At 33.2% G+C, this 27,713-nt stretch overlaps 2 protein-coding genes across 5 annotated transcripts; both read left to right on the top strand.

Moving 5' to 3' along the window:
* The first annotated feature begins 170 nt into the window (after positions 1-170).
* On the top strand, positions 171-20,304 carry LOC144852211 (putative transcription factor p65 homolog). 3 transcript variants are annotated; one of them, XM_078709971.1, is made up of 10 exons: positions 171-207; positions 13,036-13,199; positions 13,742-13,899; positions 14,253-14,503; positions 14,633-14,728; positions 14,853-14,936; positions 15,289-15,423; positions 15,796-15,879; positions 16,701-16,799; positions 17,189-20,304. In XM_078709971.1, exons 1-10 carry the CDS (start codon positions 174-176, stop codon positions 17,926-17,928), a joined length of 1,845 nt encoding a protein of 614 aa, XP_078566097.1. In that variant the 5' UTR covers positions 171-173; the 3' UTR covers positions 17,929-20,304. The 3 variants fall into 3 exon arrangements, with proteins under 3 accessions (XP_078566097.1, XP_078566096.1, XP_078566098.1); XM_078709970.1 differs by lacking the exon at positions 171-207 and adding an exon at positions 12,568-12,660; XM_078709972.1 differs by lacking the exons at positions 171-207; positions 16,701-16,799 and adding an exon at positions 12,568-12,660.
* An 859-nt stretch (positions 20,305-21,163) lies between these two features.
* LOC144852230 (isoaspartyl peptidase/L-asparaginase-like) lies at positions 21,164-27,496 on the top strand. 2 transcript variants are annotated; one of them, XM_078709998.1, is made up of 7 exons: positions 21,164-21,354; positions 23,285-23,512; positions 24,141-24,283; positions 24,649-24,809; positions 25,078-25,199; positions 25,603-25,713; positions 26,166-27,496. In XM_078709998.1, the coding sequence occupies exons 2-7, from the start codon at positions 23,293-23,295 to the stop codon at positions 26,369-26,371; spliced, it is 963 nt and encodes a 320-aa protein (XP_078566124.1). In that variant the 5' UTR covers positions 21,164-21,354; positions 23,285-23,292; the 3' UTR covers positions 26,372-27,496. The 2 variants fall into 2 exon arrangements, with proteins under 2 accessions (XP_078566124.1, XP_078566123.1); XM_078709997.1 differs by having other exon boundaries at positions 21,164-21,364; positions 23,290-23,512.
* Positions 27,497-27,713: the final 217 nt, after the last annotated feature.

Raw genomic sequence — 27,713 nt, 5'->3', positions numbered from 1 at the left:
AGCATGCTGAGTTTAGGGACGAAGTGTCATTCTGGCCATGGAGTAAAGAATAAGAGGAGACAACACAAGGAAGACGTTAACACGTTTAACCATTTTATTTTTAGCAGATTTTAATTGATCAGTTTTTGTTCAAAACAACTACTTTAATTTTTGTTATTATTTCAGACAACATCATGTCGACAAGACGAAGCGGACAAGTGAAAGTTGGTGAGTCCAAATAAAATTATTAAATTAATAAATTAACTACGGTACTGGAAGTACCAATCCTACCAATCAAATCAATCATACAAATTTAAACAAATTATTTAATTAATTATTTATTTATGCATTATGCCAGATTAAACAAACAAACTTTGTTTAATTATTATACCATGGACATTTAGTAACTTGTTTAGTAAGTTTACTATTTATCTTTATCAACTAAAAGTTGAATGTTTAAAGTTTTGTGTTATGATGACTGCGAGATTGATTTGACAATGGAAGAGGCCTATTAAACATTGTAGTTCGGGCGGGAATGAATTTATTTACCTTCATTGTTGTTAGATTATTTAACTATGCAATTATGTTAAGAGGTTTAAAATATTTTGTAAACATTTTTTAGTTGAATATGCTTTTTTCATATTACAAATCAATAGTTATTCACTTTGACCAAAAATTGGATCAATAATAAAATGAGTTACCCAAAAAAATGTAATTTGAAGCAAAATTTAGTCAAATTTTCTTCCAGGCAATGAGTTTTTTGGTTAATTTAACCATTTATTTTATCTTTTTATAAATGAAATCGTTATTTCTGTTGGGGTTTTTTTCAGAATCAGAATCTGATATAAATTGTTTTTTTTTGTCATGTTTTTGGAGGACAATACATCTGTAATGTTTTGGACAATGCTTTCATTATTCTATGTATTTATTTTTTGAAAAATGGTTGCCCTGAATAGTGGTTGGAAATTTTGAGTAGAGTGTTTTTATTTTGACTTTGTTTTATGATATGAAACACATGCAAAAAAAAAAACAAAAAAAAGTAAACGGAAGCAGATTGCAGAAAGGAACTCGCTAGATCTTTGTTTGTAGTTGTTTGAGTAGTATGATATTAGTGTGTATGTAGTTCTTTGTTTTGATCATACTATATGATAATATACTTACCGTAAGTGATGCTTACCTTAAGTGAAATAAGGAGACAAAGAGTATTACTCGTATAGGCTGCCTCCTCTCATAGTTTTTATGTGTTTTTTTTTACTGTACACATGTAATAACAACATTTATTCAACATCAACAGACAGTTTACATTGTTTATGGTCCAGACACACAGAAGCCAAAGTGCGTCTTAGGCGTTAAATCTAAAATATAATGTAAGCATAATATGCATGCAATAGGTAACAATAATTTTAATGATCTTATAAGCTAGCAATATGTATGTTGCGAGTCATATGTTTATTTGAAAATGTTATGTGTTGGGCTTGAAACAATGTGATACTTGGTAATGAATGTGTTTATGATATGTAAGTCAAAGAAGCTCTACTGAAGGTATTAAACACGTAAAATGGCTCGCAGAATTTTGGAGAGTGAACAAATCAGAAAAACAAACATTTTCGAGACCATGAACAATCTTCGTTTCAATCATGTCACCACTACTTCGAGTGACAAAAGACCCAAACTAGAAAGTCGTTCCTATGCAGAAAGATTTTGGAGATCTAAGACTAGCTTTGTTGCGCGATTTTGAACCCTCTCAAGTTTAATAATATCCTTCTTAAGATGTGGTGACCATGATTGAATCCAGTGTCAGGCAACCTTAATTGCTTATGTTAAGGCTGCTTTGAAAATACACCTTTTTAGCACATACTTTTCTTAGTTTTCTGAAATTTTTACTGTCAAACGCATTGTTGAGGTTTTTACATAAAATATATCAGTATCTTTACTGCCAACCCCACCATGACCCCCTGTCTATGCTCCCATCATAACCCCCTTGTCTACCCTACCACAATCCCTGCTTATTTCCAACTCAATTCCTACCTATTCCTACCATAACATTTAAATCAAAATAGATATTGTTGTATAAAGTATCTGAAAAAAGCTAATTAATTCACTAGTGTTTAGAATGCTAATTTTGTTCATAGACTATCATATAGTAGAAATAGTTTATAGTAGGTAGGTGAAATAAAGAATTTTTGCCATAGATAGCAATAATAAAAGTTTGTAGAGCTTCACTACAAGCATCCATTAGCTCAATTTGTGTTTGCAATTTTGACCCTACTTTAAAAAACGCCCATTTTGTCATTTATTGTTAGGCCTATAATAAAACTAATTTCCTTGTATTGTAGTGAATGCAATTTATTTAATATTTAAGAATTGATTGTCATCATTAATACAGTACTGTGAATAGTGGATGTTCAGTTGTCAATAATATACCGTTTATTTTTTATCTAAATTTATCATTGTTGATTTATAAAACGCTCAGAACGGTATACAAAAATGTGCTAAACCCTATTGATTGTTGTCTGTACAAATGACCTTTGAACCCATAAGCCAACAGCAGCGTGATTAATGACTATTCTCGGAACACAGCCGATTCTCAGTTTACAAGTCTTCTGTGAAAAGCTTCCATAACCAGAAATACTGGGCCAACAAATAAACCATTTGTAAACATATTTGTGGTCAAACAAATATACTTTATATTTATGGGAGGAAGTTATGTTCTGATAATAAATTAAGTAATACTTTTACATATTTTCACATAAAAAAAAACTTAGCAATTTAGATTAGATACTGGGATAGGACAGTATTAATTGCCACCTGTTAAATCAACTACAGTACAATATACTTTTTTTTATTTTTATATAAAATAAATACAAACAACAAATGACAAATAATTATCAATATACAGTTGGTTGAAAAAGTAATCAAAATGAAATTTAATGATTATAATATGCCCAATATTAATAAATTTGATGATACTGATATGATAGTTATTTTTTACCTGAATTTTATATTGTTTTTATATTTTGACAGTACTGTATTTTGTTAAAATGTTATTTGTGAACCTAAAAAGGTACAAAATAATATTATTATATGATAATAATTAATATTACCTCAAATTATATTCTTCATTTAATAATATAAATTCAATATTAAGTTAAATTGGTTTAATTTTATAGTCTTCATCGCTTCCATTTGTCGAGGTTAGTGGTTAAAAAAGCTGGAGTGCCACAAGTCATAGCCATAAAATTGGCACAGGTTCAAGTCTCTCCTCAACCATTACTTTAAGTTTTTTTTGGATAAAGACTTAAAACTGGAGATCTAGTATATGCATCTGCTAGCTCGCGTGTCTTTTAAAAGAGCAAGGGGTTACCCTAGTGTACTGATCCATCTCACTGTAGTTGTGTACAATAATTGCGTGCTGGCTGACACTTTGGTGACAGAGATAAACATGAACAAAGGGCCTCTAGGATAGATACAAGTTATTGTGTCACTGTTAATAGTGTATAAAGCGTTATCTTTATAAAAGAAAGTTCTGGTAAAATCTTTAATGTATGTTGATTTGTTTTTAAATCGCGTACCACACAGGAAGTATTGAAGTAAAATTAGCTTTTTTAATCCTTTCCTTCAATAGGATAACATTTCTGTCATCATGTGATTGTTCAACAAGTTTTTTTTATACATAGAATTCTATTTATTAATATTGACTGGAGAATCTAACTGAATTGGCAACATTTCAATTTTTTTCTTCATTATAATAACTAAAGACTTTAATGTACAAACACTATTATTAGATTCATTCACATACTTGTCCAAGAAACTTCTGAGTAGTATGGTTTTGGTTTCCTCCAATTAGTGACCACTTTGGGTGAACCAGATATGCAAAAACTGAAACCGAACAATTAATTGAAAGATGCTTAGAAATTGGTATAATTAGTAGAACCCATATATATACTATGAGTTGACACCTTCAGGTCACAACAAACTGTCCCCTTAATAGGGGTGTAGTCCCTGAATAGGGGTCTCATCCCTGAATAGGGGTCGGCTGTTGTGAAATCCCCTTATTCAATATCGCTTCAATAGGGATAGTCCGAATATGGGTGGTGTCCCGAATAGGGATGTGTCCCAAATTAGGGGCTCTACTTTATAAGCCACTGAAATCAAGTACGTCATTTAATTGAAGGGAAAACAGTACCATACCTTACCTTAATTTACCCGTCTATTCTAATATAACCCCATGGGCTTATACAAACGGATTTAGATGTAATACTAACCTACTGTATAGTATACTCGCATAAGTTGTTTAGCGACAGATGCTCCCAATTTTACTAATACTACACATTTTGGTATAAATATCAATACAATACAAATCTTTCTAATATCATGTTTACTACAATACCTGATCTATCAGGTGGTTTTAATGTCAAATTTAGTATTCCATTATTTCATGCAATAATAATTTTCATTGGAGTGTAAAATTCTAGTTAACTAATCGTTTACTATGTTTACTGCCTCAGCTGCTGGGGTATTGTGATTTCAAAGAGTTGAATAATTAATTTTTTATAAAGTAGCATTTTCCGTTATAACAACATTTCCATAGTACATTTTAATGTTATCAAGGAAGTTGTCTCCAGTTTAAATTATCGACCATTGACACTGATTTCTCACATCAACTTTGAACATGACACGGTAGGTCAGGCGACCTTTCTTCTAATGTAAAGATCCGGCAGCCATCAAAATGTCTGAACAATAGTAAACACTGTGACACCCCTATTCAGGGGACACTTTCCTGTGAAACAAACACTGAACAAGGGGTAATAAATAGGGTACACCCCTAATATTAAGGGAACACCTTCAGGAACCAAAAAGTGCCAAATTAATTGACTTTAAGTAACTACTAAACTCCGTAGCCAGGATTTTTACTGGAGGTAATTTTTCCACAAAAAGGCAAATATCGTGATGAGCTGAGCTAAGCTAGTTAATAATAAGCCTACTGTAGTTATCATTAAAATACCATAAGAAAAATCTAGTAATGCCAAAACCGAAATCGAGGTGTGGGAGGCATCCTTGTCAGTAAACCATGAGCAGTTCAGCCAAACCACCATCTGACATTTCATAAAACATTTCATTTGCCGTTTTCAACTTGTTTGTTCCATGACATTTTTAAAGGAGTTAACTGTAGAGTTGCTTTTATTACTCAGTATAGGCCTAGAGACAGTATTGAAACCATGTTTTTTCATTTAATAACAATTGAACAACACATTAATAAACGAATATGATATATGAAATTGATACAACGGAAAGAAAGGGGTGTACTCAAATTTCAAACGCTTGTATTTTGGCAAAACGTACTTTTAGAATTATAATACAGTGAAAAGGAATCCATACTCTGTACAGAACACAATGTTTGTTACAAAGAATAATTGCGGTTCACTATGCATAGTGACAATCAATCCTTGATCTGTAAACAGCGTACCCATAATGTTTACAGCCACGGCACGGTGATATGTCAATACCAGGCTGTTATCCTGTGTACTGTTTTGTTTTCTCACAGGAACATAAGTTTCGTTTTGTTTTATTTGACCAGCATATATCAATACAATACACAATAACATACAAACAACATGGAGATAAAAAATGCTGGCCCCAGGGGCAGCTTAAGCAAAATACGTCGCTGTAAACTCAAATAATTCAGCTAGAAATTTCATATAAAATGAAAACAATTTTTTTGAAAAGGAGAGCGAGGGGGCCAAGGAGACAAACATTTCATCAAAATAGTGATATAGACAGTGGACCTGTTTGTAAAGAACTGCTTTAAAACAATATTTTAAAATTGTATTGTCTTGTGTACAGTATGTCCTTACAAAAACCACAATATTAATCTGAACTTTAAAAACACCAATTGATTACGGTCTCGATTGATGTATTGGAACTGTTTTAAAAACTGGTTTAAAAAACTGGTTTCATTGGAATAAATTATTAATAAGTACTAACCCAATCTATCATCTTATATACTGTTTATTTCTCTTTTTTCTTAAAGACACGATGGGTTTTAAATCAATTAAAAATGACGCATTTTTAAAGTTTTCAATTTGTTAATGTTCAATTCCGACATGTTTGCGGAAATGCAATTTATCTATTTGTTAACCAATGTCTGTTTGGCGTCAAATTCTTTGTAGGGTTTTGATATCAATTATAAGTTTTGCTAGTAGTATCACCATTATCAAAGACATGATTTAATGTTATCTGTATAGTACCAAAGTTTATGAATATACTCAAATAAAAAAGAATTTTGCGTCCGGGATTTGAACTTTCTTTTTAACGAGGGGCTTTACTATGTTGCCAACATAATAATGTCTTGTCGCCATTTACACACACTCGGAACTCTGGGTAATTAAATTATATTCAATTTTGATGTTTGATTCAAGTTTAATGCTTTTCAATTTATTGTTACTTTTGGGCATATCTATTATTATTAAGGGGACCCTTTGTTGGGTCCAAAGATGTCCCCTTAACAGGTCTTATACTGTGTGAAAATGAAATACATATTAAGTGGACACTTTCCTGTGAAACGAACAAGGCGTAGTATATGCCACTAAAGGCCTATTCAGACAACATCACTAATATTAAAGCCTTGTTCACACTGAAATTGAAAAAAGCGTAACTTTAAAAAAGGTAACTTGATCAAAGATTATCATAAATTTGACAATTGTTCGCACTATGATAATTTCATGCAGTTACAGTTTTACCATGGTTTTACCAACATTTAACCATGTTGTTAAACACTAGGATTGACTCGTATGGTGAAAGTCATTACATTTGTTTTCGTTCGGATTGCAACTTTCTAGCAAGCATGGTTAGTTTTATCAAGACCAGTTCTACTGAACAGGCAGTGGTCGGTAAAAGTAACTAATTGGACTTGGATTTAACCTTGGCGGAATTGTAGCCAAGTTCGGATTGGACTTTTATTGCTTAATTTAGCTGGCGACTTGGTTAATTTTACCAAATTAAATCCAGTGCAATCAAAGCTTAAGAGTACACTTTGTTTGGTCCTTAAAGGTGTCCCCTTAATAGGGGTTCTACTGATAGTACCAATTAAAAGTTCACGAATGCGATGTACTAGTTTCTATTAGCGTCAACATCCTGTATACTTCAATGCTGTCAAATATATCCGTTGAAAAACATGAAGAAATACAAAAGAAGGCCAACACGGTATTGCGCAATAGTTCATAGCAGAGGTCGAGATTTCATTTCAGAATCTAATACGAAACAACATTTTGTAAGATAAGAGAGCCAATAGGATAATTAAGTTAATTATTACTGTAGTTGAGTAAAGACATTCAACATTTTAAAGAAATTTCATAATTTAAATACTACTACTACATTACAGAACCAACAAATTATTTGAAACCAATTTAAATTATATACATTTTTTTTTTTCTTTAAAACAATTGAGCTTTTGTTTGTTTTATATCTCCATAAAGTTTAGTAAAAAATGACATTATACTGTAATCTAGTACAGTTTCATCAATTTTTTAATTTTAAATTATGAATAATTTGACTTTTTGAAATGACTTTATGTTAAGTTTATGTATAAAAATGAAAGATTATTAGTTTCAACTAAATGTCAATGTCATTGTTGAATTGCAAACAAAATATAAATTGCATCATTATTAAATATTTGTATATTGGCCCAACGTACCCTTTATTTACAGTATCACCATAAAAGGAGTTGTAATCCGTTTTCCCTAGAACTCAGTGATTTCCTGGGACTTGTTACATTGTCAGAAATCAATGAATTCATAGTAATATATAAACAGTTCTTACTCAGAATTGCAGGGGCTTATAGGTCGAAGGTCATTCAGTTTAATTCAGTCTACAACGCTAGACATTTAATTGCAATAGAAATTATGACCAATCAAATGATACGTTGGTGATGTGCATCTTTCTGATTGGTTGAGAGATATTTGTTATGACTGTGGCTTAAACTGACACACAGAAGATAAAATTCGAGATTGAAATTGTTTGGCCAGTGACTAATTTAGTATCATTATAGTTTATACTGTATAATGATATTGATTGTTGATATAATGATTTTAAAGTACAGGTAATTTTGTTTTACTATCAATTTTTTAATATAATAAATATGATGCAGGAAACAGAAATAAAATGAAAAGTTTTGGAAGCCTTGAACTCGTACTATGGGACATACTATTTTAAAGGAGACACTCTTTTTTGTGGTTCACACAGTGTACTTTTATTAGGTGTCCTAATGTAAGCGACATTTGATACCAACAACATTTATTCAAAAAGAAACTCTTCAAAACAGAAAATGTTAAATTTAAACGATAAATAACACAAATAAATACAGACTACCTTTTTTAGGAATCAAATTTGAAGTAAAAATAAAAATAAAATAAAAATAAAATAAATAAAAATAAAATAAAAATAAAATAAATAAAAATAAAATAAAAATAAAATAAGATCATAAGATCCCTAAATAAACATGTAAAAAAATCATAAGTAAAAGCAACAGTAGACCTACAATACTTTACAACTAATCTTTTAGACAAGAACATTACTTTAAAGCCCTGTCTACACTATCAACTTTATGTGACAACAAAATGTGATATGCCCATATATGGACATGATGATGTCATATCACTACCATATTTGGGCACATTACTACCATATCTGGGCACATCACTTTTTTTGATGATCATGAAACAGAGAAAGCACAATTTTTGACAAACCAAAATATGTCATGATTTTTTTTTGTGACTGACACTGACAGGTTTGTGTGCATTTAATTCTTTCCATGTTCCTATGTCATGTTGTTTGCTTGATCTCAGTGTAGATCTTTGTTATGTTGTCTATAATCATGATTCCTTCCTCTTGGACATTTTCCCTTTTGCTTCCTGTGAGATCATGTTAAAATTATTATAACTGCAGTTACTGCAGTAATAACTAAATGCACTAACACTATACAATGTGTAATTTTAGTTTATTTCATGAATCAGTCACTGCATTGAATAGTGTGTACGATTACCCACCAAACAATATTCTTATATTTGTCACTTTTTACGTGTTGAATTTCCTGTTTCCTAGTGCAAATCTTGTTTTGTTTTTTATTTTAAAATAAAAAACATTAAAATGTGCCATTAGTATTTGTTATTTACTTTTATTTTGTCTTTTCATGGAGGAACAATTTTTCCATGGTTTTCTAAATATTTCTCCATGTTCAACATGGATCTTCTCCCCTTCTCATGGATCTTCTCCCCTTCTCATGGATCTTCTCCCCTTCTCATGGATCTTCTCCCCTTCTCATGGATCTTCTCCCCTTCTCATGGATCTTCTCCCCTTCTCATGGATCTTCTCCCCTTCTCATGGATCTTCTCCCCTTCTCATGGATCTTCTCCCCTTCTCATGGATCTTCTCCCCTTCTCATGGATCTTCTCCCCTTCTCATGGATCTTCTCCCCTTCTCATGGATCTTCTCCCCTTCTCATGGATCTTCTCCCCTTCTCATGGATCTTCTCCCCTTCTCATGGATCTTCTCCCCTTCTCACAGCATAACTACTATTAAGGGGACACCTTCAGTACCCAAAAAAGAGGTATCCCCTTCTGAATAAACTGTAGGTTGGCTCTGGTGTTATTGTATATATTTCTCTTCGTTAATTTCATGGAATAGTGTCCCCTAATAAAGGTGTCCCCTGAATTGGAGTGTCCCAAAGTTTTAAATACCCAAAATGCAATGACCTCATGCAGTCAAAACGTCCAAGATGCGACAATAATTGATAGAATGTCAACACCCACCAATCAACTAGTTATTGAAAATGTTTCCTGTTTCTGCTGCCAAGAAATTAGGATTAATTTATTCACATGGTTGATAATAATCAGTTATTATTTTACAGAAGAAACAAGACCCATGTCACATACCCATATAAGGATATACACCCCACTTGTTTTTTTAATAAAAAAAATAACTGTTATCAATTTCTTTAATTGTTTTTTCATTGTCTGATTGTCATTTACGAGTTGGATAGCTGAGTGGTTAGGACACTTGACTGTCATACAGATAGACCCGGGTTCAATTCCAGACAACTCCCAGTCCACTCAGCTGTAAATGAGTACCTAGTTGAAAATACTAAAGGCAGCGTGGAAAGGAACTGGCCACCCTTCCACATAATGCAGAGGCTTAGTACAATGAGCTCTTAATAGCTCATTCCCCTACGTTCAGAATGGTGGAGGGGGGATTGTCATTTAATGTTTTCATTAATGTTGCTCTCTCTCTGCAACATTAATGTATATGCTGCTCTATAGCTATACAAATAAATGGCTAATGAATAATGAACTGAAATAACTAAACAAATAGTATTATATGTAACATTCAGTTTACATAGTGAATATAAATTAGTTTGTACTTATTGCAAATATTTGAGTGGGTGTTTCATCTGAAATACTTTGTTTACTATTTTCTGAATTGCATTTTTCAAGTGGATTGTTATGATTGTTTGCCTTATATAATTGTTAAAAAGGATAGTTATCCTTTTTAAAATTTAAAACCTATTAGAAATAAGGTTTTTAAATAAAAGATACTATGGACTTTTCTATTTACAATGGCCTACATTTAACTCATTGTGCGTATACGTGGGATATTGGGACGTGCTTTGTCATTCGATTCCTTGACAGAATTTTACCGGCTTCTTGTGTAAAAATAGTACATTTTCATTTACTGCATTATTTATAGGTATAGTTTCTATTACATCAATCAATTGTTTCATTTTTAAAGCGCCATTCCAACGATTATTGCTCATAGCGTTTCCAAAAAGAAAAATCAGAAAAATGTTAGTTTTTAGAAGTGACTTAAAACTGTCCAAGGACGTTAATTTTCTAATATGTAAAGGAATATTGTTCCAGAGCTAAATCCAATGACACATGTAAAAGGGATAATTACATTTTAGTTACAAAAAAAAGCATTTTATTTTTAGCTATAAAAAATTGAAGTACAATTGGTTTTCGATTGAGGAACACTCTAATTCCATACAGTGTCAATATCCTGCGTGTACAATACACGCTGTCAAAATCTTTCCGTTTAACTATCATACATGAAGCAATCTCAAAAGAAGCCAATGTGGTATTGCGCAATATCACATATCAAATCCAAAGATTTCATTCATACATCGAAAACAAAACTGAATATTGCAATAAGCTACTAAGAATAATAGAGGGGGGTATTATCATTGCTGTTTTTCTTAAATGTAATATTTTGAATACAGTAAAAGGAAAAGCAAAGATTGCGCAATAGCACATATCAAATCCAAAGATTTCATTCATACATCGAAAAACAAAACTGAATATTGCAATAAGCTACTAGGATTAATAGAGGGCAGTGTAACCATAAAGTGAATAATATGTTTGCTGTTTTTTTTTTAAATAAGCAAGAAAATAAAAATTTAAGTCATTGGCAATAATAGTTGTAACATAAATAAATATTATTTTATGAATGTTTTTAATTATTTTTTCCAACTTTTATAATATAGATGCAAATAAGTTGTGTGTGCTAAGTATTAGTGTATTTTTAATTGGAAAAATAGAATGTTGCCAAGTATTATAGTATTTGATTATTTTATTACTTTTTAGTTCATTTTTTATTCAATGCATACTATACACCTCCCCATGTACTGTATATAATATCATTTAATAATATTAATGCTTTTATGTGTTAGTAATAGTAACTGTATTTCTTTTTAGATCAAATCATAGTCTAGTTCAGTGGTTGTCTAAACTCAGCTAGATTTTTTTTTTTCTTAAACTCAGCTAGATGGCAATTTGGCAAAGAAAAACATTTTGGTACAAATGTGTGTCCTAAATACCTATATTTGAGCATAATTTTATTTTTGAGAAACTCTCTCTTATACTTGAAAAAAATTAATTCGAATAATTAATTGCATCTGAATCCCAACCATGGACCTATAAATCTAATTTATAGGTCCATGTCCCAACCAAAAATGAATTGGTTTCTGGGCAGACCTGTTTATACATTGTTTAGAAGAGAGCCGTTTGGCAAGAACTTATTGAAATTAATAAAACAGAAGAAACATAAAGATCCATATTGTGGTACTTTTGTATGAAGTAATATAATATTTTTAGCTAAGGTTAATTAAAATAGAGTTCTTTTTCTGGATGTATTTTGTGTAGTACTTCCTGCTTTTTGTTTTATTTACAATTTACCTTATGATGTCATCAATCGATTCTGTGATTGGTTGAAATGATAGTGGTTGTTTCCATTATCAGTTTGATGTCAAGTGTGGTGTGGGAGGCGTTCTATCAGAGATTAATGATACCATTATACATTTTAGATTTGTGTGATATACTTGATAACACTACATTTCAAATGTATAATTTATCAATAATATTATAATTGTGTTGTTAATTTTGTACTTCTACACATTTATGTTGAACACCCCTATTTGAAAATGGAACTGTCCATTAGCTGGAATTTCCATGAAGATTATTTTTAGTTATGTTGTCATGATTTCCGAGGTGATTTCCTGAGAAGATTTTGGTTTTGTGTAGTAAATTGTGTACTAAAAAACAGCATTAGGGTATTAGAATGCCTTCATGGTGGTTCAATACACCCAAAGGATGAGTTCTTCTCAATTTAAATCAAGGACGTTTATTAATAAAGGTTAGTATTTAGTGTGATCACAGCTCAGGCCTAGCTAGGCCTAGCCTCTAGAGTAACCTAGTAGTAATGCTAATTTTGTTAGCTAGGCCTTTAGCTTACTGGAACTCTATTTGCTGCCCTCTAGGTATAGGTGGTAGAGCCTGTCTAATGCCTCTCCATGCCTGCAATACCGCATGGTTTCTATTGTTATTTTTAATTAGCAGTGTTTTTTGTTTCTCTTTTTTGTGCAGCAGTGTCCATTTCCACTCCTGTGTGACAAGTCAGCCTACTTGAAATTAAAACAATAGGTCATTTTTTGCCACATACAGTGCATATATTTTTTTAAATAATACAGTATTTCAATAAATACCCTAATATTATTTCATCTATTTTCAGACACTTGGCTAAGTACGCCACAACCAGATACTCCCTATGTCGAAATCATAGAACAACCGAAGCAAAAGGAACTAAGATTCCGTTATGAATGTGAAGGACGTTCAGCTGGTAGTATTCCTGGTGAAAATTCATCATCTGATAAGAAAACCTACCCGACGATTCAGGTTAGTTCTTTAAACAATTTTTTTTTCAGCACGAAATTAAGAAGACGAAATTCCTTACTTCCAACTATATGATTATTTTGAAGCTCTGTCTACACTATCAAACTAGTTCAAAGAAAAAGTGTGATATGCCCAAATATAGTAGTGATATGCCCAAATATGGTAGTGATATGCCCAAATATGGTAGTGATATGCCCAAATATGGTAGTGATATGACATCATGTCCATATATGGGCATATCACATTTTTTTGTCACATCAAGTTTGATAGCGTAGACAGAGCTTAACTCCATTTACACAGACTTCATGAAAGATAATTTAAATATTCATTTGCATATTTACAAAGGGGGCGGAGCTTGTGCGATTGTTGAGAGATAATTTCTAGTATATTATATATAACATATTGCTTTGTTTGTTCCAAATGAAAGTGTTCCTTATTATAGAGGTGCCCCAAAAGGAGAGGTTTTACTGTATTTCAAAGATTGACTACTTTTCTGGTTCTTGCTGTCATATTTTTGTTTTTTAAAAAACTATTTTGTTTCACAGATAAAGAATTACAAGGGATCAGCAAGAGTAGTTGTGTCTTGTGTCACAAGAGAGAAAGGTCAGTCCAAACCTCGGCCACATCCACACGGCCTCGTTGGAAAAGACTGTAAAGATGGGACATGCAAGAAGAGCTGGACAAAGGGAGAGAAACCCATGAAGTAATTGATTTACTCCATTCTTTTTCTATGTAGCTATGTACATAAATCTGTATACAGTCTTTAATGGTTTTCAATTAAATTCTTAAAAATCTGATTAGATCATCTACAGTGCAACAGGCACTCTACCATAATTGCCACAAGTCTGGAAGACAACCCCCTAATCTTTTAAAAAATAGTTGTTTATCAGGAATAAGGATGAAGCAATGGGATTGGCTAGTGTAAGGACACAAGAGGGCACAGACAAATCTCGAACTCGTACATGTTGATCTCTCATGGTTCTGGGTCCAATTCATATCTGATGCCAGGAGTTGACTCCCTTAAAATTAAAATTATCCAAACAATTTTATTTTTAGATTTGAAAATCTTGGTGTGCAGTGCATCAAGAAAAAGGAAATAGTAACAGCATTAGAAGAGCGTGTAAGAAATGGTATTGATCCGTACAATAATTTTACCATGTCAACAACAGATGCAAAAAAGCTTGTGGCAGAATATGACCTGACCGTTGTATGTCTGTGCTTCCAGGTGTACATTGCAGATAAAGATGCCCCCAACCAACCTAACATTCCCTTGGAACCAGTCATAACGCAACCGGTTTTTGACAAAAGTAAGTATTTCTTTATTCATCATCAATTGAAAAAATTCTGATTAGTTTTTCCATGAACAACCGTGGCTTAGATTAATATGATACCTTATCATGGTTCATATTCATAAATCGATGGGTTTTTTTTCACAGAGGGTGCCACATTGCAAATTGCCCGAGTGGATCGTAAATCTTGTCCTGTCAGAGGTGACGAAGAACTATTTATCCTATGTGATAAAGTACAGAGAGGTAATATTCCTTGTTTCTCTTGTCTATTAAAAGGTTTTTAGTAGAATTGATTGTAAAATGTTTTTTATGTCGTGTAAATTAATTTTTCTAGTAGGATTTTTAAATTTTTTTATTTGGTATTTAGACGATATAAAAGTGATGTTTATGGACGACCAAGGATGGATCGACTATGGAGACTTTGGCCCCACTGACATTCATCGCCAGGTAGGTAAATTTTTATTTCTTCTGGCCTAAAGAAGATTGTTGATTTGTCAAGAAATAACTGCTCTCTATAAATATTCGCTAATTGTTGTTTCATTTAGCGCACACTTGAAAACAACTATTGTAGTTGTTTAAAAATGTTTTGTTTAGGCATGAATATAAAGCTCTGTCACTATAATACTTTATGTGACAAAAAAGTATATGGACATGATGATGTCATATCACTACCATATTTGGGCATATCATTACCATATTTGGACACATCACACTTTTTGGCAAACTAGTTTCATAGTGTAGACAGAGCCTTAGTCCATTTCAATCCATTATTAATATAATTTTTTTTGTCTCCATGTAGGTAGCTATTGTATGCAAAATTCCAGCATACAAGGATGTCACCATAACACAACCAAAGAAAGTTAGGTTCAAGTTGATTAGGCCCTCTGATAAAGAGGAAAGCCAGGAGATGGACCTTATTTACACCCCAGAAGAACCAGGTTAGTATACTATTGACAATCTATATCGACGTATCAATCAATACGCCTCAGTCTTGCTCAGGAGTAAAGCTATGTCTACACTATCAAACTAGTTTGACAAAAAAAGTTTGATGGGTCCAAATATGGTAGTGATATACCCAAATATGGTACTGATATGACATCATCATGTCCATATAATTATGGGCACATCACATTTTTTTTCACATAAAGTTTGATAGTGTAGACAGGGTTTAAGAGTGCATAACATTAGTAGTAGTATGTTGCTTATAAACTGTCAATTTTTAATGAATGTTTTGTGATACATCATAACAAACATATCTGTTAATGAATTATTTAACAAAACTTGCTTTTTAATTAATATTTTATTTCTAGATCCTCATAAAATTGGTCAGAAGCGAAAACGGAATCAACCTTGTTATGATAGCTATATGCATCAAGATGTCATGCTGCCAAAAGGTAAGAATGTCTTGTCTATTCTTTATACAGTAAAATATAAAAATTAGGCCTAAGAATATTTCTCAACCTCATTTTGCTCTTGCCAAGACAGAATTTTACTGTTGTTAGCATATGATTGTGTGACTCAGTGACTACTTTGACTCAGAGAGTACTAGGTTTGTTTTTGCACACTAAAATATTAGATAATATAGTCCTAGGGCACTTGCATACTTCCTTAAACAAAGACTTAAGGGTCATGGTAAGGCACAGGAAAATACAGCAATTCACCGTAGTCATGGTAAGCTTATGAAGCTGTGAAAGGCAAGTGAGGGCGCTACATTGTGACCTATATTTCCGCCTTGTATACATAAAGGTCATTCCACGGCAGGTCATGTGTAACTTTTTGGCTAGGTATGTTTTAAGCTCTCTACACTATCAAACTAGATTGACAAAAAAAGTGTGATGTGCCCAAATATGGTAGTGATAAGATCATCATGTCCATATATGGGCACATCACATTTTTTTTTGTACACAGTATGATAGTGTAGACGGAGCTTTACTGGTTATGTAGAACTTTTAAACACCATGGTGCCACCTTCAATTATGTTTAAAAGAAATTTATTCGCGAGGAAACACTAGCAAAGTACAGCATTTAATTCCTCTGAACTAAGTAAGTAAAGTTGATAATGTTTGACGTTTCGGTTCTTGTACCACGGCAAAAACAATGAGGCAGTCTCAACTTTACGTACTTCCTTTTTTAGGAATTACATGGCGCACGGCAAACCATTTTAATGTGAATTAAATTTATTCCTATCGCATTTCTTATTTTTATTTATTAATAGCTGAAAATTCAAATATTTCATCTTGTCGTTTTTCAAAACCTGGACCAACAAGTCGTGAAAAAGCCGCAATGAACGTGAAAGAAAAATTGAAAAGACATGGTAGGTTGATTGCAAAACGCTAGTTTGGCACAGTTGGTTAAAATAGGCATCGATTAAGCGAAGTACTGCCCACCTTCGAACACGGTGTTCGAAAATCGGGTTGGTATCTCGCTTAACCAATGCGTAGTTAACTCACTGTGTGATTGCTAGCTTTTTGCTTTCGGCTTCGGCTTCGATTTCTTGTAGTACGAGATTGACGCTTATTCTGCTTCAGCGCTCACCGGGAAAATTGTATTAATGTGATCGCCAATTATATTTTATATTAAAAATGTTAATTTTAAAGCAGTAATTCCCCTTTGAATATACTATTGGGTTGCCTCTGATACGAGTGTTTATGCTTTGTACTATATAAAAGAATTTGGGTAAATTATAAATTATTTTCTTCACAGTTGCACGCAGATCTACAGCTTCATCATCGCAAGGAAAAGCGCCTGTAGAAGTAGTTCCGAACATGTTACCTAACGAAAAGTTTTACTCCAGTCCAAGTGGAAACACAGGCAAAGTCATAGAACAAGGATCGTTGTCCACTATTGATTCTTCAAGCGGAATTTTCAATTTCCCGACGCCCAGCAAGGGAATTGACGATGCCGATGTTCAATTCAACTTAGGCGGGGAGCCTTCGAATCCGATAGACGAGTCTGGAGTGGCGATCAATTTAGATTTGTGTTCTCCATACAATCTAGCCGCTAGCAGTAGTTTTGTAACCCCTGTGTCCGTTGCAAGTCCTATGGATACAGTTAAAGGAGTGTTTGATATTCTTGGCCCGATGTCAGATGGGTACCAAAATGTTGTCGTTGAGGAGGTACCAAGCAGCAATATGGCTGTTGAAAACACTTCCGACATTGACGCAGCCATGCAGCAGATTTTGAATGGGGGCGACGTCGACGTCATAGCTGAAAGTGATGCCTTTCCAAGTCTATCCACTTTTATGACTGAAGCTGATATTGCTCTTCTGCAGCAACAAATCATGCAGTCCCAAGAAAGGCAGCTACCTGCTGTTGATGAGAATAGAGTGGGAGATGATTACATAATGGAGGATGTTCACGACTCTCTGAACATTCCAGTGTTTAGTAGCATTGATATTGGTCAAGTGCAAGACATCCAAAGCAACAATGGTGCCACTATGTAGGGCTTGACCATCTACATCTACATCAGGCCCATGGGGGTTGGGTTAGGTGGAGAGGGGCAAAGAGGTGGTGGAGGAAGTCTTAAAGCTGTGATAGGTTGATCATCCAAAGAGTTATCCATTGTAGTCCCTTTTCTATGACAAGCAACCTCTTTCTTGTCCCTTCCTTCTCATTTTTCCTTCTTTTTTTTTTCTTCCTCCATCGCCTCCTTTTACCCCTTACTTTCTGTCTTCCCTTTCCCCTTCCTCCCTTTTCCATACCCACACTTCCTTTTCCCTCTCTCTCGCTCTAACCCTTACCTCTCCACCCCAAACCGCCCAACGATAATGCTGAAATAATTAAACATGATAAAAATTTATCCCAAAAAAAATACAATACATTTTATTGTATTTTTTAAATAATATTTTTACTATTGTACAAATATAATATACATTAGTAAAACTGTATAAAATGTACAACTCATATTTTGAAAAAAAAAAAAAAAAAATGCTTTCACCATTTTCTGACGTGTCCAGTCATTCCTCGAGCATTTTCTTTTTAAAAAAATCTAGAATAAGTTAGGCTAAACTTAGGCTGATCCAAAACCACATAAGCTTTTTATATTGTTTTTAAAATGAAATCATGCTCGAGAAATTTCAAATTGTTTGGTTCTGGTTCTGGATACGTCATTGCTTTATATATATTGTAAATACATGGTTTAAAAAGTGGACATTTTTTAAAGAAAAATTATTGATGATATTGAAAATGTGTAAATTTAAAAATACATGTAAATTGAACAATTTTTAAAGGAATTTCGTAGAGATTATTACGTAAATATAAAGGAAATTTCCACTTTTTACCTATATTGATGTTGGTTATAGCAGTTTAAATATTGTACATAATTTGTTGCTATGATAATTGTAAATAGTTTATTGATAAATTAAAAATTTTGAGAAATTTATTCATGCATGTCTAAACCAAAAATTCAAACATTTCTGTTTTTATTTGGCCAATAATTAAAGTCTTAAATGGATACAAAACATACGACATGCAACTTGTAAATTTTCTTGAGACCCAAAATTGTAATCGAAAAAATTTCTACTTGTGTAGCATGTTTTTTTAGGCTAGATACAAAAGTTCACATCCTAAATTACCATGAAAAGGTCAAGGGTCAGCAAGAAAATCTGGGTTTAAGTAATGATTTTGCTTAAGTCCGTTTTCAAAATAACCTAAGTAAATATTTGAGCATATTTTTGTATATAAATCGATTAAAAGTCCATTCCTTAAAATAAGCCTCAGTATTTCACTTAAGCACAGATTAACTAATTTTACTTAAGTGAAAATATTGATATTGATTATTACCCCTCTTTTGTAAATACAAACTTCTAACTTGATTGATTGTTTTTGAAACTGTAAAATTTATTGTAAATAACTTTCTTCTATATACAATGTATATTGTGTAAATAATTTTAAAAAAACAAACTTTGTCCTTGGTTTGGCGGGAAACAGACAAAACGTACGGAACGGTAATCACAAAAAATGTAGATACAAAGTTCACACAAATTGTCACCTGTAAAAGGTCAACCAGGAAAAAGAGTAACAAATCATTTGAGCATGATATATAAATGCATTTAGTTGTAATAAGTTTGTAATGATAAATGGCAATGCCAGATTTCAAATAGCTTGTTTAGGAAGGTACACACTGTAGTGCACAACTTTAAGCTTGGTTCACATGCAACACAAGGATGTACATTTGACCAATCACATTACAGTCCTAGTGAGAACCAAGCTTTAGTCAGTCTATACAAGTCTAAAATTTGATGGTATTGCTATTGTATGCCTTTTAATGTTTAAGATTATTAAGAAGAGTTTGAAAGTAACTACATAATTTGATATCTTAATGGAGATAATTATCTTGAAAAGGTGTTGGTGTCTAACTGCGCCACTGTGATGAGCGCCTTAGAAGTTAAATGAAACCATGTCGTAATTGGTGTTAACTGCACCACTGTGATGAACTCCTTAAAAGTTAACTGAAACAATGTGTTAATTGGTGTTAACTGAAAGATGTTGTTGATTTAGTATCTACGTGCACCACGTGACTCCGTCATGTTGTGCCCGTTTCTACGATTTATTGCTGTCTGCTGTCAAATTTCGCATGTTCACCAGAAATATTAACTGGATTTTACATGACGATGGTATCCTAATACGTTCTCGTGTGACAGAATACCACGGGGGCACTGTTTTGTATACAGAGAGTGTACATATTTTATGAGGGTACTCTGCAGCAGGCATACCTTCTCATTGAGCTTTGTCTCAATGGTACTATGCCATTGTTGTATAGTATTACATTAAGCTCAAAATGTTTTGAGAATTCAATAATTATGTTTGTGCCTAATTATGTATAATAAAAGTACTAGAGTGAGCAACAAATAACGAAGGTCAAAGGTGAATAATAAATCATCGTGTTAAAAAACTTTCAAATTGTTAAGATACACAATCGAAAAATATTCTACAAGAATAACGTTTAAACGAGTTTGTGTTGAGGCCCCGAAAATCGGCACGAAAAATATAGATAGGGAGCATGCTCACTCTAGCTTTTATAAACTGTTATGTTCTTCCTTAAAAGGGATGATAATTTGGTTTTCTGAAAATAAGGAAAATTTGTTACATATACCGTAAACTCATCCGATACCGGATAAACCTGGTTTTCTGGGATGTCAAGTTGCCAAAATTGCAATTGCGGTTTTGCAGGAGTTAAAAGGAAAATAAATTCCTTTCCAGGCTGCACAATATTTCCAGTCTTATAAGCTGAGGAAACCAACCTTATTGAGCATTTGCATATTGTTGCTTCCTCTGCTTTTGAGTAAAATGATAATATATGTATTTACTAAAAATTGTACTTCTATTTTCCGTAAAAGGTTAGATAACTATTCACTAAGATAAAATAATATTAAAAATGCACATGTATGTATTAGTAATTTAATGCATCAATGTTCTGTATAACCCAGCATATTGGAATAATAAAAATGGTGAAGGCAAATAAGACTCTGATGTTTTTTTTTTTATATATGTTGTTGACGATAGTGTATCAGTATGATTGGTGATGTTGTTAACAAGTACATTTGTTTACTTTATTGAAATTGCACGTCACATAGAGTACATTAAATATCCACTATACAGTACTCCCCTTTTGTATTCATTATCACTTTTCAAAATGCGGTTTTGGCGTTCCATACCAGTAACATAAGTTCACGAAACATGGCCGAAGTTTCTGGTAAAAAGTTGTCTATTGTTGTTCTTTTAAGTTTTGGTATTGGAGCTGCAGTCGGAACAGTATTAGGATACAAGATATTCAGTTGGAGAAAGAAGAGATTACAAAACAAGCGATTTGAATTATCAAAACAAATTAAAGGCGTTAGCAATCAAATTGATTCACTATAAAGTCAGACGTAAGTAGGCCTAGGCTAGGCCGGCTAGAAGTTAGGTATGTTAGAATCGGCGTAATTACTGTAAGGGCTTCCCTTGAAATGCTTGTTTCTCATTGGTCAAAGAGGTAAGTCCTATTAGGCTTGGTTGTTCATGACGACGTAGGCCTAGTAGTTTCTTTACTTCCTGAAGATGTTGCTGATTTCAGAAATGGTCATGTGCTCAACATATTTATAACTGATGGAGATAACAAGAGTCGTGCAGTTACAAAAAATGTTCTGAAGTCTCGTTATCCCTCGGTTGTTATTCGAGATTCTGTAGATGCAGATATAAAGAAAGTTGTTGCACACACCTTAACTTCTACAAAATTCAAACGATCTGTCTGATGCTATTTGCCTCTTAACTTTACTAAAGGTTAGAATTCAGTCGATTGGCCGCTATTTGTAATGAACCTTTTAACTTTTAATGTCCTGACCAAAGTCAAAGTCCCAACCAGGTCCTTCATATGACACCCAGGAACCAGTTTCTCTTGTACCAGATACTCCAATATGTGATTCTCCGCCAACAGCCCAAAAGTCCACTAGGAGTCAGACGCAAAAACTTACACCAAGAAAAGCAAAGATGAAGTGCCAGCTCACTTATTCATCACGAAAGAACAGTGAAATGAAACAAAAACATCAGGAAATTCTCAAGAAATTTAAGTTGCAATTATAAATTCCAAAAAAAAGTGTTTTTTTAACGTTTTGGGTCACAATGTTCAGATGCGTTCATATACTCTGTTGTATGTAGAAGGACGATTCGGCCTGAGGCGATTCGGCACTCTTAAATTTATCGGCTTTGATATGCATTTTATAAGCATAAAATAAGCTTTTTTCCCCAAACTTCATTTTCAGAGAGACTATGGGGTAGTACTACTAGGGATAAAGATGCAATAAAGCAAATAGTTTGAAAACATTGTCGAAAATGATCACGTGAACGATGTAAACAAGTTACGCCTTCTGTTGGCCGCTTGGCGAATGCACAAATTAAACAAGGTTTTTTCGAAGTAATAAATTGAATATAAAATAACTTTTCGTTTTCGTAATTTATTATATATATTGTATCAACATTGTCAGTATCAATAAAATACGGATTGTTAAAGACCCCTTCCCTGCAATTTTGGACGTTTTTTGGAAAATAATACATATATATCACTTTAAAAACATTAAACCATGTCATTCCTTGTCTTAAATGTACGTTTTATGGTAAATTATGATAAAAAGTGAGAAACAATGCACTACCTAAGTAGCTCGCGGCGATCGACCTCTCGTGGACGGTCTTAGGCCTAGCCTAGCTAGGCTTAGTTTTGTAGGCCTAGCTAGTAAACATCGGTAACGTACGAACATCATACGCTAGCTATATACCTAGCCTGACGTTGTATAGTTGCTGCATTAATTGTCTTTCTATTTTTGCCAGACTCCGTTGATACAAATTGGGGAAAACCCGGTATTTTCGCTGAAAAGTTAGGAGTCTTCCATTTGTTTTGGCCGGCACGATCGATCGAAAAGTGGGCGAATTACAGGTGAAAAACAAAAATATCAATCCGCGCGCAATGCATTTTGGGATTTATAGCGGGCCGCTATAATTACTAGAATCGACTTATTTTTCACATTTTTAACCGTTTAAAGACGAAAAAAGTTATCGCAATAGGACCATATAGTATTATTTTTACATTAAATATAGTTTGTGATCTTAAATTAGATCTAAAAAACGTAGAGAAGGGGGCTTTAAAAACCTTTAAAAACTTGATAAATACCAAAAAAATGAATATGAATTTGGTCTAAAGTGAGATGTTTCGGCCCACTTTGTGGTCCCGGGCCGAATTGTCTCAGGGCCGAATCTCTCCGGTTGGTAACTATGTTATTACACGCTTGCCACCTTCAGCATCATTTATATAAATTATTACTCTTAAAGGTCACAATATGACAGAGACACCTACAAAGAAATGCAAACAGATTCAGCCAACTATATTGGTACATGGAGGAGCATGGACAATTCCTCATAGCTTAAGCAAGCCTTACGTCAATGGAGTACAGGAAGCTGTAAAGAAAGGTTATGAGGTTCTCTGTCGCAACGAATCTGCCGTTGATGCCGTTGAGGAAGCGGTCCGTTACTTGGAAAACGATCCAACGTTCAATGCAGGTCAATTAATTAATATATAATCACAGTTTAATTTTAGGTTCTTTATTTTTTTATCTTGCTAAATTAACTGTCTTTATGTTGGGAACAATTTACAGTATTCTTTTTTTGGCACTGTCAGCTGTACTTAAATTATTTTTTTCTATCTGTACAGTTGACTACTATCTATCTCTACAGTGTACTACTATCTATCTCTACAGTTGACTACTATCTATCTGTACAGTGTACTACTATCTATCTCTACAGTGTACTACTATCTATCTGTACAGTTGACTACTATCTATCTGTACAGTTGACTACTATCTATCTGTACAGTGTACTACTATCTATTTGCACAGTTGACTGCGTCTAATGTAATGTTTTTCGTCCCAGCTACTAGTGTGTGCCCGTAGACAATTACAGAATAGAGGCACACTGTCAACAGTTTGAGTTTGAATACTGGCCACTTAAGCTCTGTCTACACTATCAAACTGAGTGATGTGCCCAAATTTGGTAGTGATATGTCAAAATATGGTAGTGATATGACATTGTCATGTTCATATATGGGCACATCACATGTTTTTGTCACATAAACTTTTATAGTGTAGATAGGGCTTTACACATAAAGTAACATGTTTAATCTTTTTTACAGGCACTGGTTCTGCTTTAAACATTGAAGGTGACGTTGAAATGGATGCCATTATCATGGAAGGCAAAAACCTACAATCAGGAGCAGTCACGTGTGTACAAAACATTAAAAACCCAGTATCATTAGCAAGATTAGTTATGGAAAAGGTACAAGTCTATGTTCACATGCTCTTTATCTATTGAAACACAAATAAACACCTGTTAAGCTCTGTCTACACTATAAAACTAGTTTGATGTGCCCAAATATGGTAGTGATATGCTTAAATATGGTAGTGATATGATCATGTCCATATATGATCACATCACAATTTTTTGTCACATAAAGTTTGATAGTGTAGACAGGGCTTAAGATTGTTTGAATAGTGCCCTCTATGTATGTTACAATAGAGCCCTCTCTTGTTTGGTTATGCTTTCATTAGATTCAATATTTTTCTGGGACCACTGGATTGATATGATATTTTTTCATGTTCTCTTTCCAGTTTCTCACTTCCTTATCACGCTTTCTTTTACAGACGGATCATACGTTACTTGCCGCTCAAGGTGCCAATCAATTTGCTGCGGAACAAGGCATTGAACAAGTGAACACAGATGAGCTAGTTTGTGAAAAATCACTGGAAATGTTAAGGGAAAAAAAAAAATATAGCGTAACAGTCGGTGACCAGTTTAGACAAGGGTAAGTGGACCTCTAATTAATTATTTCCCTCATATTAGGACCATTTTTTTAGGGAATGGTATGTAGAATAGAGTTACAATTGTCCATTTAATAGCCATCCGGGTTTTTGTGTGTAGGTGTAAGATAAATTAAACCTATAATATATTATACAGTAGAGGGGAGACCATTTTTTGTTTTACTTACTTCCTTTTAAGGAAATGGTATAGTGTACCACAAACTTTATAATTAATGTTGAAAATAATGTAATTTTGATGATTCTCTTTGTTAGGAAATGTCATGATACTGTTGGAGCTGTAGCAGTTGATGCGTCAGGAAACGTCGCTTGTGCAACGTCAACCGGCGGCATCACGGGAAAGCGAGTGGGACGAGTTGGAGATAGTCCATTGATAGGTACTGTATTATTAATATTACTACATTTATTAAGTCTACCTGCTTACTACTATTATTTGTATGAAAATTAAGTGTGAAAAATTAAATAAAAGAAAGAAAGAATATTAGGTTTTTGAAAAAGAAATAATGATTTAATTGCAATTATTAAGCTCTGTCTACACTATCAAACTAGTTTTACTAGATAAAAATAGTGTGATGTGCCCAAATATGGTAGTGATATGCCCAAATATGGTAGTGATATGCCCAAATATGGTAGTGATATGACATCATCGTGACTATATATGTTTACATCACATTTTTTGTCACATAAAGTTTGATAGTGTAGACAGAGCTTTACACTAGCATTTACCCATGCTCTGCCATGTTGACTGTAAAATTGATGCAAATACATTTTTTTTGTCAGGATGTGGGGCATACTGTGACAATAACTTTGGTGCAGTATCATCAACTGGACATGGTGAGTCTATCAGCCGAGTGACACTTTGTAGAACTATCATTGCACACATGGAACAAGGTAAGGATTTGTCACATGATTAGGATTTGTCACATTATTTGATTTGCCACATGGCTAGGATTTGTCACATGATTAGTACTTGTCACATGGCCAGGATTTGTCACATGACTAGGATTTTTCACATGACTAGGATTTTTCACATGACTAGGATTTGTCACATGACTGGGATTTGTCACATGATTGGGATTTGTCACCTGATTGAGATTTGTCACATGATTGGGATTTGTCACATGATTGGGATTTGTCACATGATTGGGATTTGTCACATGGCTAGGATTTGTCACATGGCCAGGATTTGTCACATGGCCAGGATTTGTCACATGGCCTAGACCTGGATTTCCGTATGACACGGTACTGTATGTGTGTCAAAATATTTTTACAATTACCGTCTAGAGTGACCTACTCAATACTAAACCCTATTTTTACATTATAAAAAAATTTGTACTTTGTAGGTTTGAGTCCTCAAGATGCAGCTGAAAAAGCGCTATCATACATGACCACAAAAGTTCAAGGGTCAGGAGGAGTAATTGTTGTCAGTAACCAAGGTGATATTGGAATGTCATTTACAACTATAAGAATGGCTTGGGCATCTATGCAAGACGGTAGGGTTTGCTATGGACTAGATCCTGGACAAAAGATAGAAGCAAAGAAGTGTTAAAGATTTTAACTATTGCATTCTGTGTCTCTTAAAAATTCCAATAGTTTTATAATATTTTATACGAAAATAATGTTTTAATTACAGATACTGTAGGAATACAGTATTAAATGGTAATTTCACCATCAAGTTGATTATTGTTATGATAATTAGAATAGGTACTTAAGGAACAGAAACGACGACAGAAAGCCATGGTGGGCACAGATGTCTGGAAAGTCCCAGGATCGGAGTCCTCTGAAATTTGTGGGTCGTCCTAACCTCAAGACAAAATCCCCCAAAAAAGTCTTTAATTAAACCTGGTATACCCATTGTTTACTTTGAAACTGCTATCTTTTTTTATAATAATATGGGAATTTTTTATATAGCGCCCTCTATTAAGGTTTAGTGGTTGGTTATCTATGTTTGTTGTACAGTATTTTGAAATTGTTTTCCAGAATTGTTATAAAATAATGCCAACACTCCCTCTTTCCCGGCCTAACAGGGCCGTGCTCTTACTAATCTAATAAAAATATATATTTATGCATAGTGTACTGTTCTGTGATAAAATCCTACAAAAAAAGTTAAAAAACAAGCTAATTTGCTACATTTATGTCCCATATATGGTCATTATAATGTATTGGTTTTTTTATGGTTCCCCTCACATAGCCTCCACCGCTTGTCAAATGTGCTCCTCAGCTGGTCTCAATATAAAAAGAACTATCTAAAATCATCATTTTATCTTCTTATTTTTTTTTTAACTTCTGATTTTGGCATGTACTGTACGTAAAAAATAAAATGTTTTTAAAAATACAGAAATGCAATAGTTTACATGTGAAAATTTTAATAGAAATAGCTGTATTGCATAAAATTCTCCATAAAAAGAGGAAGTTATTGTATGATATGATTCAGATATACCAAATAGTTTCCACAAACATTGTAGTAAAATGCTAATTGTCAATATCCGGTTGGTAGCGGTTATTATTTACATTTAGTCAATAAAAGAATTTGATAATGAAAGTGACAGTTTCTTTCGACTTAAAGTTCAAAGAACTTATTGTGACCTCAATCCACTCTGTATACTATGGTATCTTTTAACATTTTTTTTTAAACATGAAGTGTGGAAAAATAAACGAAACGAAAGAAATTGATTATATTGTGTACAGTTAGAGTTTTGTTTGTTTTATAGTAGTAGACTGTAGAACGCAATTGGGACCAAACAATTAATTAGTGTGTCTGATCACTTAAAAGGGGATTGGAGCCATTGTTTTGAAACATGTATTAAATTTCCCTAATTGTTTGTTTCACAGAGTCTCCTGAGTTGCACTTTAAATTCTTTATTCATACAAAATGATAAGTACAAAAAATA

The sequence above is a fragment of the Antedon bifida genome, chromosome 9 (genome assembly GCF_963402885.1).
Source record: "Antedon bifida chromosome 9, ecAntBifi1.1, whole genome shotgun sequence".
Taxonomy (NCBI): Eukaryota; Metazoa; Echinodermata; class Crinoidea; order Comatulida; family Antedonidae; genus Antedon; species Antedon bifida.
The sequence above is the reverse complement of the archived record's forward strand: the minus strand, read 5'-3'. Positions and strand labels throughout refer to the sequence as shown.

What these genes read in the sequence shown, in the direction of transcription:
- LOC144852211 (XM_078709970.1), top strand. Translation starts at nt 12,594, where the DNA reads ATGGTGGTTCAATACACCCAAAGGATGAGTTCTTCTCAATTTAAATCA. An exon ending in AAACCTACCCGACGATTCAG is followed by an intron (nt 13,200 to 13,741) that starts GTTAGTTCTTTA and finishes TTTGTTTCACAG; the next exon opens with ATAAAGAATTACAAGGGATC. An exon ending in AAGGGAGAGAAACCCATGAA is followed by an intron (nt 13,900 to 14,252) that starts GTAATTGATTTA and finishes TTTTATTTTTAG; the next exon opens with ATTTGAAAATCTTGGTGTGC.
- LOC144852230 (XM_078709998.1), top strand. Translation starts at nt 23,293, where the DNA reads ATGACAGAGACACCTACAAAGAAATGCAAACAGATTCAGCCAACTATA. An exon ending in CAAGATTAGTTATGGAAAAG is followed by an intron (nt 24,284 to 24,648) that starts GTACAAGTCTAT and finishes TTTCTTTTACAG; the next exon opens with ACGGATCATACGTTACTTGC. An exon ending in TGGAGATAGTCCATTGATAG is followed by an intron (nt 25,200 to 25,602) that starts GTACTGTATTAT and finishes TTTTTTTGTCAG; the next exon opens with GATGTGGGGCATACTGTGAC.